The sequence below is a fragment of the Mus pahari genome, chromosome 13 (genome assembly GCF_900095145.1).
Source record: "Mus pahari chromosome 13, PAHARI_EIJ_v1.1, whole genome shotgun sequence".
NCBI classification, from domain to species: Eukaryota; Metazoa; Chordata; class Mammalia; order Rodentia; family Muridae; genus Mus; species Mus pahari.
The window spans coordinates 86,713,913-86,729,017 of NC_034602.1; the positions used below are offsets into that span (position 1 = coordinate 86,713,913).

Below are 15,105 nucleotides of genomic sequence, written 5' to 3' on the forward strand. Positions count from 1 at the left end.
TGAGAGAGAGAGAGAGAGAGAGAGAGAGAGAGAGAGAGAGAGAGAAGGCATGGAGTTGGATGGGTGGGGGAGGAAATAAGGGAGGGAAAAGTAATCAAAATATATCATTTGAAAATTTATTTTCAATAAAAAAGTAAAAAAAATCACTCTAGAAAGTAATTTTCCAACTTTTTAAAAGAGTCATTGCATCCACTTTGGTAAACGTACATGTATTGTGTGAGGCCCATGTTTCCTGGTCATTCGGCTCTTGAGATGTTCCATGCTGACCATTGCACTGTTTCATCGCCATTATATCTTTGAGGCGTGAATAATAATGACAGCCGTCAGTCCTTCAAGACGAAGCTAGATTTTCTAATGAGAAAGGCCAGAGAAAGATTTGTTCAAATAGTTCTGGTACATCATAGATGGGGAACATTTTTCAGACAAAATACAAATCAGAAGTCAATTAAGAAAACCCAAACAGTCCGATTCTCTTTAATCCAGCTTTCAAGTGGAAGGGATGGGGCTGCACACAGCGTACAGGACGTCGGCAAGGTTGGGCTGCCTCAGCAGCCACCACCTTTGAAGGACTTTCTAACGAACTTCAGAGCATGAAACCTTCAGAGTGGAGAAAGTCTCTATGCTGAATAGTTTTAGGGGCTGAGTAAGTGGGTTTTCACTCTAGGATGGAACTGATACATTTTTTAAAAAGATGTTGTATATGCATGCTACTATGAACATGTGCATATGTATGTGTCCGACACCTCCTAGGAAAGATAACATGTCTTTACTTCCTTAGAAACCAGGGGAGTAAACAAGGCTAAACAATGCAGCACAAACCCACAAGCCCACAAGGGTGTGAGCCCTTGTTATCTGGCAACATTGTTAAATAACAAGAGTTTTATTGTTTGAGCTGCTAAAGGTTAAAACCAGGTCCTCTCAGATACTCAAGAGTCTAGCACCTACCGGATTGTAGCTCAGGCCTGTTATTCTGTTATTCTTTTTAATGAAACGCACCTCGTCTTTCCTGTCCTTTTGTGGAGTCACAGATGAGATGTTTAAAATTCTATTTTAAACTAACTGGAAGCCAGGTGTGGCACACACCTTAATACCTTTAATCCCAGTATTTGGGAGGCAGAAACAGGTGGATCTCTGTGACCTTGAGTCCAGCCTGGTCTACAGAGCGAGTTCCAGGACAGCCAAGGCCATGGAGCGAGCCCCTACCTCATAAAAGCATAAAACAAACAAACAAACAAAATCTACCCTCTGTCAAAAGATAGTTTCTGGGAGTTTAATTTCTGGGAGTTTGAGGCTAGACTGATCTACATAGAGTTCCTGTCCAGCAAGGGGTATATAGTAAGACTTTGTCTCAAAAAAAAAAAAAAAAAAAAAAAAGCCAAAAAAAAAAAAAAAAAAAACATTAAAATCATAAGTATGTTTATTTAAGTGGGAAAGCTTTTTAAAGAGTTAAAATAGCTATAGATAAAGTTAAATTGAATTTATAAAGAAAGTCTCTTTAATAAAAACCGGGAACAAATAATGTACAGCATTATTGTAAGGGTCATGACAGCACCCGCTCTGCAGACACTGGCTGGCAGTTTGGGAATTAAAGACAAGGATATATATGTATATATATATTCTTCATAGCCATTACAATGGAGCTTGCTTGAACCTAAGTGTAAAGACTAAGGAGACTGCTGGGTAGTGGTGACACAGGACTTTAATCTCAGCACTCTAGAGGCAGAGGCAGAGGCAGAGGCAGAAGCAGACAGATCTCTGTGAGTTTGAGGTCAGCCTGATATATAGAGCAAGTTTCAAGATAGCCAGGGGCAAGGCTTTAATCCCAGAACTCCAGAGGCAGAGCAGAGGTAGACAGATCTCTTTGAGTTCAAGGCTCTGGCCTATAGAGCAAGTTCCAGGACAGCCAGAGGCTATACAGACAAATGTGTCTAGAATCCCTGCCCCCTTCCCCCAAAACACAAACTTGGGGCATCTGTTACACAGGGATAAAAATGTTAAAAAACACTTTAAAGTTGGTTGTATCTTTGGATTTGAAGAGGTAAAAATTTGTTTATGGGAGTGTTATTAATGGATTTGTGTAATTTTCCTTGAGTGTCCAGACGTTCAGATTTCAGTGTGTGATCTTCATTGCAGAGAAAAGTTGGGTATTATTAGAAAAAGCAAGGAACAGAACATTTTCTACACAGAAGCATACCACAGTGGGGAAAGCCACCCGCTATTCTCAAACCCAGGAAGTCTGTGCAAATGGGACTCTATGAAATTGTGAGTCTTGTCAGTCTGGACTGGTACAGGAACTCCTAAGCCATTCAAGGTTTGGGGCTCTCTTATGTTTGATGGGAACTATAGATCCTTTTCTTGGGAATATGTGCTGGTTCACATAGTGGCTGTGTAGGCAGAGCTTCTGCATAGAAGCCAAAGGATAAGAGCTTAGACAGTAGTCCCAGGTCATGGTAGGAAAACCAGTGTTCACCCGCACTGTCCCTCTGTCATATATCTCCAGATTGCTCAGCTCAGCAGACAAGCTCTTTGGGGGCTGGCACCCGCTTGCTTTGTCAGCCCCATCTCTTGTCCTTTCTACCATACATCCCAAGTAGAAATCACATTGCAGCACTAGTAAGTATGCGCACACACATTCATGTTCCCCGGGGGCTCTTTCTCACCCATACACCATTTTACTACTGTCTCACATGTGACACAGCCACAATGCTGCGCCGCTCTCCTGTGCTCCCGCCTACCACCTCTGCTGCTGACATTGTACTCCCGGGTCCACCGAGGTCACATGACCTCTTATCATCAGCTGCACCTTGACGGACTCTTCCGGTCTACCTTTTTGTGCATCCAAGCTAGCTTGACTGTGTGGGTGTGGATAAGACGCAGGTGAAATGTTGCGGATGATTCTTTTCTTCCCGGCATCAGCTGTATTTTCTTGAACCACATATGTGAAGAGATATTTTTTTTTTCCTAAAGAACTTTAACACATGAAATATTAATAGAGCCATATGCTACCCCTCTCTCGGCATCAAGAATCACACTGATAACCCTGAAAATGTATGCCTGTTTGAAAAGAATCACATGATAATGCTAACTACATCCCTTGTGGGAACATGGCCCTCTGCAAACTCAAATGCACGTTTGATTGGGCAATTGTTTCTTAGGAATCAATAGATCTTTTTCTTTTTCTTTTTTTATGACTTAGAGGGGAAAATATTAAGTTAAATTTAGGTACGATTTTCAAAGTATTTTAAAAACAGTAACGGTATTTATACCTATTAAAATGAGAGTTGATAATGCTTAAATAGTTCCAAGTATTTGTGTTAACAATGATACTGTCACCTAAGCATAATGAATAAAAATTGTGTTGCAGAGGTAACTTAGGAATATATAACCCACCCCGAACACACACACACACACACAGAGCTAACTTTAAAAAGAACATATCTTTATAAAAGGAAACAGAATTAGAGTATTCCAAATTCATACAATTTTTGGATTTTCAAAACTTCATATTTATTATATGTTGAAATATTGCCACAACTTAAATGTTCTCTTTTCCCCCCCACCTCTAGGCCAAATTTACAGATGACTGTAAGTTCAGGGAGAGATTCCAAGAAAACAGCTATAATACCTATGCGTCCGCCATCCACAGAACTGAAAAGACAGGCCGGGAGTGGTACGTGGCCCTGAACAAGAGAGGGAAAGCCAAGAGAGGCTGCAGCCCACGGGTCAAACCCCAACACGTCTCCACCCACTTCCTACCCAGGTTCAAGCAGTCCGAGCAGCCAGAACTTTCCTTCACCGTTACTGTTCCAGAAAAGAAAAAACCACCGGTGAAACCAAAGGTGCCCCTGTCGCCGCCTCGCAGAAGTCCCAGCCCAGTGAAGTACAGACTGAAGTTTCGCTTTGGATGATGCTCTTCCGCCCTGGCCTTGTGGGAAACCACTCTCTCTCTACAGGCGTCATCGGAGCCCTGAAAGACACTTTCGGATACAGCATCCCTCCCTCTGATGTGCCTACACGAGTGGAAGTCAGGTCACTTGTTCCTCTTTGACTGGAACTAAACTGTTTTCTAAATTTTAAATCGAAACAGAAGTGGGATTCTCTGTAGCGACCCAGGGAGCTCATCTCTTCAGATCACTAAGGTTATAAAGGCTTTGTGATTTGAGGGTGGTTAGCATTCTGCATTTTCAGACCAGTTCGATAGCCTGGGACTATGTACTTTTCTCATTTTTACAGATCAACCAGAAAGAACATACATGATACATGTTTATTTTTGTTTTCCAAAGAATATTTTGATGGAGATAAAATATTTTATAAACTTTTGGTTTTTTTTTAAGGTACCTCAGCATTGAGCATATTTTCTTACTTTTATTATTTTAATTAACGTGACACAAACAGTTGGTTTATTGCTGTTCATGGATTATAAATATTTTCTTAGTTCGTGTGGTAGGATCTGGATCTCCTTGGCGTTTTTCTCTTTACTACAGCATTGTTTACTTTATTTTAGCTATACCTCAAGTCGTTTAAGTTTAGTTCTACATTTTAAAATTTTTTTAAAATGTGCTTTCAAAGTCCCAAAAGGCTCAGCTTGGAGGTGTGCATTGTGTATAAAGTTGTGGCATTATGTGGAATCTGGCCACATTAGTGGCTGGGCTCACGATCAGAAGGAGGAAAATATGAGGACATTTTGATGGATTTAAAGGCTTTATGTAAAGAAAAGGACAGAGGCCAACGCACAGTAAGTGTGCAGCGTCTGTGGAGATTTAACTCTCTTTTGCTTCTTCTCTTTTTATCTGCCCCCTGCCCTCATTCAAGAACAGCTGAAGGAATAAGTTTTATTCTGTCCATCAAGCATACACTTGGAAACTGGAGTGCTTAAAAATACTTCTATAACTCCCTGTTATCCTTACTGTATGGACCCACAGGGAGTAACTAATAACTAATCAGGGTGTGTGTATGTTTTTGTGTGTGTGTGTGTGTGTGTGTGTGTGTGTGTGTGTGTGTGTGTAGCTGAAGAAGATGAATCACTAACCAAGTTTTCATGTCAAGTCTCATGGTCAAAAATACTTCTATTATTCAGTCAAATACCCTTTGAGCTTTCTATCCTAAAGGTAACGACTGCAATGAGTGGGTCTGCTCTGCTCTAAGAAAACCTGATGTACCCTAGAAGCATCTGCCCTTGTCATGCAGGAGCTTAATTTGGGAATTTGATGAGCTGAAAATGACACTTCATTCTTAACCCAAATTCCAAACCCTGAATGGAAATCACAGAACGTTTAGCTTACAAAGAGTTACAAAATGTATTTTCTTGGATAATCATTTTTATGGAGATCTATGAAGTATAAGTGTTCACCTTATATTCCTAAATGCTGCAATAAAGAGGTGTAGATGACCGTAGAAGTGTGTCTTTCATAGAGCAAAAGTATTCACGTGAAGTCTGTGCTTTACACTCTGGTATATTTGAGGGATACTGGTCAACTCTTTACTTAAAATGAAGTATGGCTTACTTTGGAACACAAACACAGTTAAGGTACATCAAAACTGATCTTAGTGGCATACACATAAATTGTATTATTTTAATGGGAACAAACTGTATTTGTATATGTTATATATAATACGCTCAGAATTAAAGTCAATAAGGTGACTGAATATCACATTCAACACATAAAGCAATGAATTGATACAAATTTTAATTAGCATGTACATGAGAATCCTCCTGATTTAAATGAGACAATGGTGTTCTGCACAAAACAGGTTATGTCAAACTCCTATATAACTGCCACAGGATCCTGTCTACACAGGACCATGATAAAAATCCTCTTCTACTTTATTTAAGTGTCTTTTTAAAAAAAAACAAAAACTGTAAAGTATTTATCAAGCTATTAGACTACACAAAGAAACAGATTAGTAATCTTGTTACTAAATGGGGAAGGAACAGATGATAGTTAACATATTAGTATATATCAAATCAACTGAATACCACTGTGCACTAAGCGTAGCTTATCTTGCACTTTGAGTTTGATTTAATTAACATATGAAGGTTAAGTAAGGAGAGCCACCCAATATGTAGCATATACAAGTCAGGACTCATTAACTTCAGAATTTAAAGCTGAACTAAAATTGAAAATAAAGTAAATTACACTTATCTGAAATTTACTGGTACTACACGGTTACATTTAATTAATGCACAGTTAAGCAGGAAGCTCATAAGTTAAGGGAATCACGTGTACAGGTGATATGCATATGTACTATTCCTTCTTAGAACAGCTTCCTAAGAGAGACGGTGACCATGACATTTCTGACTATTTTGAAATAACTAGCCTATGTCACCAGTCAACAATGCTGCCTGATTATGATCTGGTTCACCCAAAGTGTTAATATTTAGGAAGCCAATTTTCATCAAACAGATGTAAACATCATCAGACAGATTTACCCGTTGTTTTATGTTTGGTTTTTTTGTTCACAATACTTGTTGTCTGAAACAGAAAGAGATAAAGAGAGAATTCTAAATAAGGCCGTCAGCATGAGCGTTCCCCTAATCAACCTCTGCTCCCTTCTAAAGAAACCAATTATGAAGAACTGTGAATGTAAAACACCTCTGTCCTTTTAGCTGAATTAGAGTGGCCCCGCAATGTGAACTTGTATAACAATAATAAAAGATAGCAGCAGGCGTCATTTCCAGAGGACACATAGTCTAGGGACAGAGAAGAAAGCACAGGTCGGTTAGGCAAATTTAGTATAGAAATGATCTATAAAGTGTTTAAAAGAAAGAAACTTAAAGTATAATGGTCTCAATTTTCTTTTATTATACAATTTAACTGTACAAACCTGTGGGGGAAATACAATTTTCATCTCGTGAAAGCATAGACAGTACTAGCTCCAACCTTGAGCTCTTTGCCCTATTTGAAGGTTCTGGAGAAAGAAGAGGCAGAAGTCAGTGGGGCCTGTGTTTAAACCTAGAGGTCAAAGGCAGTGGTTCTCAACCTTCTCACCATGAACTTATTTTGTTTCTACTTCACACCTATAGTCTTGCTACTGTTACAATTCCCAGTTGTAAATATCTGATATGCAGGACGATCTTAGGCGACCCCTGTGAAAGGGTTGTATGACACCCTCAAAGGCTCATGACCCCCCAGGTTGAAAACCACTGGTCTTATCAGTGTACTAGATCATTCAAGTTTGCCTCAAGTCATCAACCGGCATTTAAATGGTTACAAATTAAGAAATATGGTAGTTAAGAAATGGAGAGCTCTTCAGCATCTTTCAGCTTACTCCTCTCGCCTTTGACTCATGGAAAACATTACAAGTTACTCAGTCTCAACATGACCTCTACTATTTGATCTTTAACATCATCTTCAGTTTTATTACGATAAATTGTATGACCTTTAAAACATTAACAATCCTAGTTATGTTTCAAAAAGGGACATGGCTCCTGTTTAGATCTCACTAGTCATCTACATCTGGAAGAATTAGGGCAATCACTGCAGGGGGAGGCGGAGGGGGTCAATGAAGTAAGAAACACACATTTCTTTTTACCTATTCACTTTCCATCCTGCTCACTGCCCCCCTCCTGGTCACACCCTCCCATAATCCTTCCCTGACTTCCCCTTCCCCTTCTCTGAGCTGGTGGGGTCACCCAGAGTATCCCCCTACACTGGCACATCTAATCTCTGTGAAGCTAGGTACATCCTTTCTCACTGAGGCCAGACAAGGCAGCCCTGCTAGAAGAACATATCCCACATTCGGGCAACAAATTTTGGGACAGCTCCCATTCCAGCTGTTCGGAACCCATATAAAGACCAAGCTGCTAGATATGTGCTGGGAGGCCTAGGTCCAGCCCATGTACATTCTTTGGTGGTAGTTCAATCTCTGAGAGCCCCAAGGGTCTAGGATAGTTGACTGTGTTGGTCTTATAGAGTTCCTATCCCCTTAGGGACTGCAATCCTTCCTCCTATTTTTCAATAAGAGTCCCCAAGCTCCATCCACTGTTTGCCGTGGGTGTCTGCCTCTGTCTGAGTCGGTTGGTTGGTGGAGCCTCTCAGAGACTCCTGTCTGCAAGCATAATAGGGTATCATTAATAGTGTCAAGGATTGGTACTTGCCCATGGGATGGGTCTCAAGTTGCGCTGGTTATTGGTTGGCCATTCCCTGAGTCTCTGCTCCATCCCCTGTCCCTGAAAAGAAATACACTTTTTTTTTTCTTTTTTCTTTCTTTCTTTTTTTTTTTTTTTTTTTTTTTTTTTTTTTGATTTTTGAGACAGGGTTTCTCTGTGTAGCTCTGGCTGTCCTGGAAATCACTTTGTAGACCAGGCTGGCCTGGAACTCAGAAATCCGCCTGCCTCTGCCACCCAAGTGCTGGGATTAAAGGCATGCGCCACCACGCCCGGCTCTTACACTTACTTTTAAAAGACAAGTTCTTAGTCTTTTTTGTTGTTGTTCTGTTTGTTTTTGTTTGTTTGTTTAATTACTTGGGATAGAAGTCAGTGGAAGAGTATGATTAGAATTCAGAGAGCTCTGTGTTTGATCCCTAGACTTAACAACTGGCCAAGATGGAGACTGCGTCAATAGACTCACAACACTGAGGTCATACCGGGAGTCCAGTATTTTGTGGAAGATACACAGAAAGCAATGGTTGGAGCAGCATCATTGTCACAATAAATAGTTCTCAGGCCTCCTATCAAATTTTAATGTTCCTTTTGTGATGATAATTCCATGTTCTGCAAGCCTTCAAGAAATATATGAAGGTTAGGAACCACTCTTTCTTGACATTATTCCTCTGACTAAAAACAGCTCATTACAAACACCCAAGCACTTCTTTCCTGTCATTCAGGAAGTTTTCTCTAAAGTTCTAACTTGCACAAGACACCCAGTGAGCGAGATATGTTTGATTTGACCAATCTTTATTATTATTATTTTTAAATTTGCATTCCAGTCGTTGCCTCATCTTCCATCTCTGTCTTCCCTCTCACAGTTCCTCATCCCATTCCTCCTCTCCCTTATCCCTGAGAGAGGGTGCTAGCCCCATCAGACTTCCCTCTTCCCTGGGGCCTCAAGGGTTAAGTGCATCTTCTCCCACTGAGCCCAGACCTGGCAGACCTCTGCTATACATGTGCCAGGATCCTTGGTCCACTCTTGTATGCTCCCGGTTGGTGACTCAGTCTCTGGGAGATCCCTGGACTCTGTAAGGGTAGTTGAGACTGCTGGTCTTCCTATGGGGTCGCTCTCCCCTTCAGCTTCTTCAATCCTTCTTCCAATTCAACCACAGGGGTCCCTAACTTCAGCCCAATAGTCTGATGTGAGTATCTGTGTCTGTCTCAGTCAGCTGCTGGTAGGGCCTCTCAGAGGACAGCCATGCCAGGCTCCTATCTGTAAACACACCATAACATAAGTAATAGTGTCAGGTCTTGGTGCCCCACCATGATATGAATTCCAAGTGTGTCCAGTCATTGGACCTCCTTTCCTTCAGTCTCTTCTCCATTTTGGTCTTTACACTTCTTTTAAACAGGAACAATTATGGGTCAGAAATTTTGACTGAGTTGGTTACCCAGTCCCTCCACTTAAGGCCCTGTCTGTCTGCTAGAGGTAGACTCTTCAAGTTCCCTTTTCCCAATGTTGGGCATTTTAACTAAGGTCACCCCCATTGAGTCCTGAGAGTCTCTCTCCTTCTGGGTCTCTGGTACTTTCCAGAGGGTCCCCCCATGCCCCACTCCCAAGGCTGCCTATTTCTATCCATTCTCCTGGGCCCTCTGACTTGCCCAATGCTTATTCAATGTAGTCTTTGTGCTCTCTTATCCTTCCATTTTGGAAGGAGATTATCTATATTTATTACACTTTACAACCTGACATTAGGCAAGGCTTTCATCTGAAAGCTCTTGTGAAATTCTCTTAGCTAGTAGTGATTTTTGAATACGTCTCTGTGACATATTTTGTAGAAACCAGCGGATATGTGACTTATCCACAGAGCTTACTCTACACATATAGGTTTAGGTCCCTGGCATGTGTTAGCTGCTCAAAAATTTTAGGATGAAATTACTTGATGAGTACCATGTATTAGAGGAGGTCTATCCTAGGTAAATGAATTTTATGTTAGATATAGGTATAGGATAGTCCCTTTAGTGTGAGCGAGATACCCACTCTCCCTGGCATTTTACTTACACACAAAGTCTCAAACTAAAAATGCCAGGCATTAGTTTAGGTACCAATACATTAGTTAGCATGTGACACTTCAGTGTCATTGACCATTATAAAAATAGGTCACTAGGCAAATCCTGATGTTTTTGCTATTTGTAAACAAGAGAAGCTGTCTAGTGAACCGGTCAGTAGATATCAGTGGGGGAGTGGAGGCATTTCTCTTTCAGCAATTTATTTCTCGATGTGTTTTTCCCCTTTCTCAGATAAACTCTCTCAGGGAGGACAGAGTTTTTCTGTCCCCCTACAGTGGAGATTAGTGAATGCATAATCACACGGTGACAGGTCCTGTTCCAATGTGTTTCTCATTAAATTCTCTGTCGTTCTCTCTGTGGGAAACTGGGAAATTTATCAGATTTTCATACAGGGAGGTGAATTTCTGCTGAGGAGGCAACGTGACTGCTTTTACTCTCCGGAGAGCAATTACGACTGTGCATCCGCCCGTAGCCCTGAACTTTACGGCGGCTTTCTGTAGAATGTGTGCATTCCACATGCTGACACACGCTATATATTTACATCCTCTTTGTAAAGTTTGATCGTTGTCCTACATCTACCTCCACAAAGGGCCCCTGAGAGCAAGGGGACCTACCTACCTGATTAAATAATGTAAAAAAAATATACTACTTCTGCAACAGTCCCTATTCGATCGGAGCACGTGAAAAAAATGAGTTTACATTTTCGAGAGGAAACCAGCATACAAGCAGGTCATCTTCCATTAATGTTAATTCTGATTTTTAGGGTAGTTTTGCATGACGGATGCATTACAATGGGGGTGAAGATGTGGGTTTGTTTAGTGAACATAATTTAAGTTATTTACATGACTTCTATAGATATCCTTTGAGGGCTGGAGTTCCTACAAATAATTCAGAAGGGAAGCCATGCTACTTGTATCATTGAGGATTAAAATAGGGGTTGCCTCTGAAAGCTCATTCTTACCTTGGAAATGGTGTTGTCTAAAACTCAGTTTTCCCTGTGGAGGGAGGGAGGGAGGGAAGGAGGGAGGGAGGGAGAGAGAGAGATCTTGTGGTTTACGATCTGCGCCATGTACCCTTGTGCTTATTTCAGCATATTCTCTCTCTCTCTCTCTCTCTCTCTCTCTCTCTCTCTCTCTCTCTCTCTCTCTCTCATTCTGAGAATTTAATGTAATCAACTCAGTCAAACAAAACTCCAAAGTCCAAAGGAGCCAACGATATAAACTAAATGAATAATGGTTTTCATGGTTGCTAATACTGTATGCTAGACACCACTAATACATTTCAAGCAAACACTCAGTGACCAGTTCACCACATATTGGCATCACAGTCAGGGTTTAGGGATGAAATTAAACACAATCCCTGCTTGAAGACAGCTTGCATTCTTGTTTATATTATCATGAGAGTGAATCCTAGCCTTGGAATGTTATATCCAGTTCTTAGTATATTTTAAAACAAAACAAAACAAAACAAAAAACACCTTTATTTTTGCCTAAGTAATTTAATGTTAAGATATTGTTTACAATGATAGACCAAGGGTCTAAGTAGTAGGCTAAACTACCTATTTTGGAAGTAATACCTAAGTGACCTTGGTATTCCCTTTTAAGAATGCATAGCATATTTTCCACATTTATTGATTTACAGGATATCATCAAAGGTATAAGACTGTCCTATGCTCATTTAAAGAAAATCAGGCATCATTAGGAAATTGAAAATAGTACCTGGCTTTTAAAAGGGTGACTTCAGAGTCCATCTGTTTTAGAAAATAATTGACAGCGAGAATTAGAAAACAAAACAAAACAAAAAACACAGAGTTTCTCAGAAAGTGAAAAAAAAAAAAACAAACAAAACCAAACTGTGCTTGCCAGAGCCTCAGTATTTTCAAGATGGAGATGTCTGCAGTGCAGAAGCAGGTAGAGAATTAAAACATCAGGAAGTGAATCTGGCCTGGAATCCACTGTAACTTCCCAGCTGCTTTGTACCTGCTTGCTGCAGGGGGAAAAAAATGTTAACAATTTAGCACATTTTAAATAAAACATCACCTCCCACTGTTGGTCTTAGGCAAGGGATTATGTATCAGACTCCCTCTGAGAACAGCTGCTGCAGTTTGGACTGCTCTGGTTAGTGCAAATGAACCTCCCCCAGGACATGAGAGGGGGCTGGCAGATGCTGTGGAGTCTACCATGGCTGTTAGAGGCACCTTACCCATGGTTTCCGCCAGCGTTTCTCTCACATTGGCTTGCTGTCAATAAATATTTCATGTCTTTCCCCCCCCTCCCCGGGGGTGTGCTCAGAGGACCACCCTGCAAGTAGCTGGCTCTGTGGTCACAGTTTCATGCCGTGGGCGGTGAGTGGGTGTGGAGCCGGAGGCAGGATGTGCCGGCAGGATCCAATGCGGTTAAAGTTTGGGATCGCTAGTCTGGTTTTAGGGAATCTGGAGCCTACTCTGTGTCAACACTTGTTCAAGAAGGAGAAGCATGTCCACTAGAGGATTAGCATCAGGCATCAGCGTGACTCACGGAAGCGCTAATGGAAGGAGACATTCATAAGAGGTGAGGTTGCGGGTTAAAAGAGAAGTAGAGGCCTCCCTAGGAAACATATGACTCTCCCCTTTAGGCAGGTGACTCAGTTTTCAAAGGATTTCAAAGGTATTCAAAGGAGGAAAGCGTCTATTTCTCCTCCATTCCTTAAAATAGGCCATGGGCTCTGTATCAGACAACACAAGTGAGCATAGAACAAGCTGAGCAATACAAGGACTGACCAAGAGTTTGGTTGCCTTCTCCTCAAAGGAAGAAGACAGAAGTGATGTTGTACAGCCTACATTGATTTGAGGGCCTGACATTAGCTACCCATTGCAGAGGGCCTGACAGAGGCAAGCGTGGAACACATTGCAATTTGAATAGCGTGTTAAGTTGTTCTTTGTTTTCCACAGACATCAGTAAAGACTAATGACATGCCCAATGAGGCACTAACTGTTGGGGTGCACAGAGATAAGTAAGACATGGTCTCTCCCATCTAGAAGCCTTAGTCAGGGTTTCTATTCCTGTATAAAACATCATGACCAAGAAGCAAGTTGGGGAGGAAAAGGTTTATTCAGTTTACACTTCCACACTGCTGTTCATCACTAAAAAGAAGTCGGGACAGGAACTCACAACAGGACAGGAACCTGGAGGCAGGAGCTGATGCAGAGGCTGTGGAGGGGTGTTTCTTACTGGCTTGCTTCCCTGGCTGGATGGGATGATGGACAGTGATACAGACAAGCTCTGCTGTGTGGAAGAGCCGGACTCTGTAGGCAATAATGCTCGTATTAGTCTCTGACTGTGGTAGTTGCTCCCACCACCTCACACACTCGAACAGCCTGTTTTAGTTACAGTTCGGTGCTTTTAAGTTCCCAAATACATTCAGCTCCCTTGATTAACTATGCGGGTAAATCAATGAAGGCAGAAAGTTTCCACAGTGTTGGCATTCAAACCTTAGATCCTTTGGGGTGTGGTCTGTAGTCCTGTGACATGTGTCCCCTAGTGGCTGAAAATGCAACTGCTCTAAGATGTGTCCTACAACGTTAGGGAAGTGACTTGTCCCAGGTAAGGTACATAACCAAGGGCACCTGAGGCTGCAGATCAGCTGATGGAGAGCTACAGTGGCTCAGTCTTGGTTTCAGAATTCACCATTACTGTGAAGTCATAGCAGCTTCAAAGCAACCATGGCATTAGTTAAGGCTCAGCGGCCACCATGCCCTACGTCTCACTGTCATTCTGACCGTCTCTTTCCACTTCCTTATAGGTAGACACCTTGAAATTCTGAGAAAACAGCCAATTTTTTAAAAAAAAATGCAAATTTGCCTGGGCGTGGTGGCGCACGCCTTTAATCCCAGCACTCGGGAGGCAGAGGCAGGCGGATTTCTGAGTTCGAGGCCAGCCTGGTCTACAAAGTGAGTTCCAGGACAGCCAGGGCTATACAGAGAAACCCTGTCTCAAAAAAAAACCAAAAAAAAAAAAAAATGCAAATTTAATGTAAACATTGAATGAGTACAATTTGTTTTTATTTGTCACATCTGAGAGATGGACTGGACGTCCAAGGGTCCTTTTCAAGAGGGCTCCCCAGTACATGCTCTGTGCCATTCTTGGCCTTAGCATTCCCAGGAAACCAATTTTCCAGGAAGAATTGCTATATTTAGGAGAAACGGGGTACCCTGGATGAAGGAAGAAAACTTGGAGCAGAGTTAGAAGAGTACCCATGGGGGACCCTGTTTTTATGTTTAGAAGGCAAATTTGACATTCTTATACATATGCTATAGAGCGCTTGTAAGCGATCACAAATTCAAAAACTGCATTGTCTGCACGGTCCTCAAATATTCCTTCCCTGAGGCATGTTTCTGAGGCATTAGCTCTGGCTTTGCTGGCACAACAGGAGATTCTATGTATGCCACGTATCACACGAAAGCTTGTGGGCTGTGTTTTCCAAAATCACAGAAAGCGTGTATTCAGTTTAGGGCTTATCATTAACTTCCAAAAAGTCAGCTGATGTCGCTGGTCATTTTGCTCCCCTCCCCCACGCCCACTCCTGTTCTCTGGTTAATACCTTCTCTTCTGATTGGCCTTGGGGCCTCAGGTCTCTACTCAGCTTCAGCCCCCTTTCTTGTCCTGCGCTCAGTTTATGATTCCCTCTCTGCCTTGCTCACCGTGTGTGCAATGATGGCTCCCACGTTTAAATCCCCATCCTCAACTCCCCTGAGCATGTCTCAAGCTTAACTCTTGCGACCAGATGACATAAAATCCCAGGCTTCTATGGGTCAGTCAACAGCATGATGACTTCCTCAGGAATTTGAGCAAGACATCTGGGATCATTCTCCCGTCTTTTTCGTTTTGCTCACACCCCTCATTCAAGCTACTAGCGACAACATTTATCTAAACCCTCTAAATAAATCCTGTCCCTTCTGTCAGTCCTTT

At 41.7% G+C, this 15,105-nt stretch overlaps 1 protein-coding gene across 2 annotated transcripts in view; it reads left to right on the plus strand.

The window, feature by feature from the left end:
- Positions 1 to 5,391, plus strand: part of Fgf5 (fibroblast growth factor 5) — a 22,235-nt gene extending 16,844 nt beyond the window's left edge. For both annotated transcript variants that reach the window (XM_021211098.1, XM_021211099.1), the window contains one exon: positions 3,567 to 5,391. In XM_021211098.1, the coding sequence (XP_021066757.1) occupies positions 3,567 to 3,908 (342 nt within the window). In that variant the 3' untranslated portion in view covers positions 3,909 to 5,391. The remainder of the gene's footprint in view (positions 1 to 3,566) is intronic.
- The last annotated feature ends 9,714 nt before the right edge of the window (positions 5,392 to 15,105 follow it).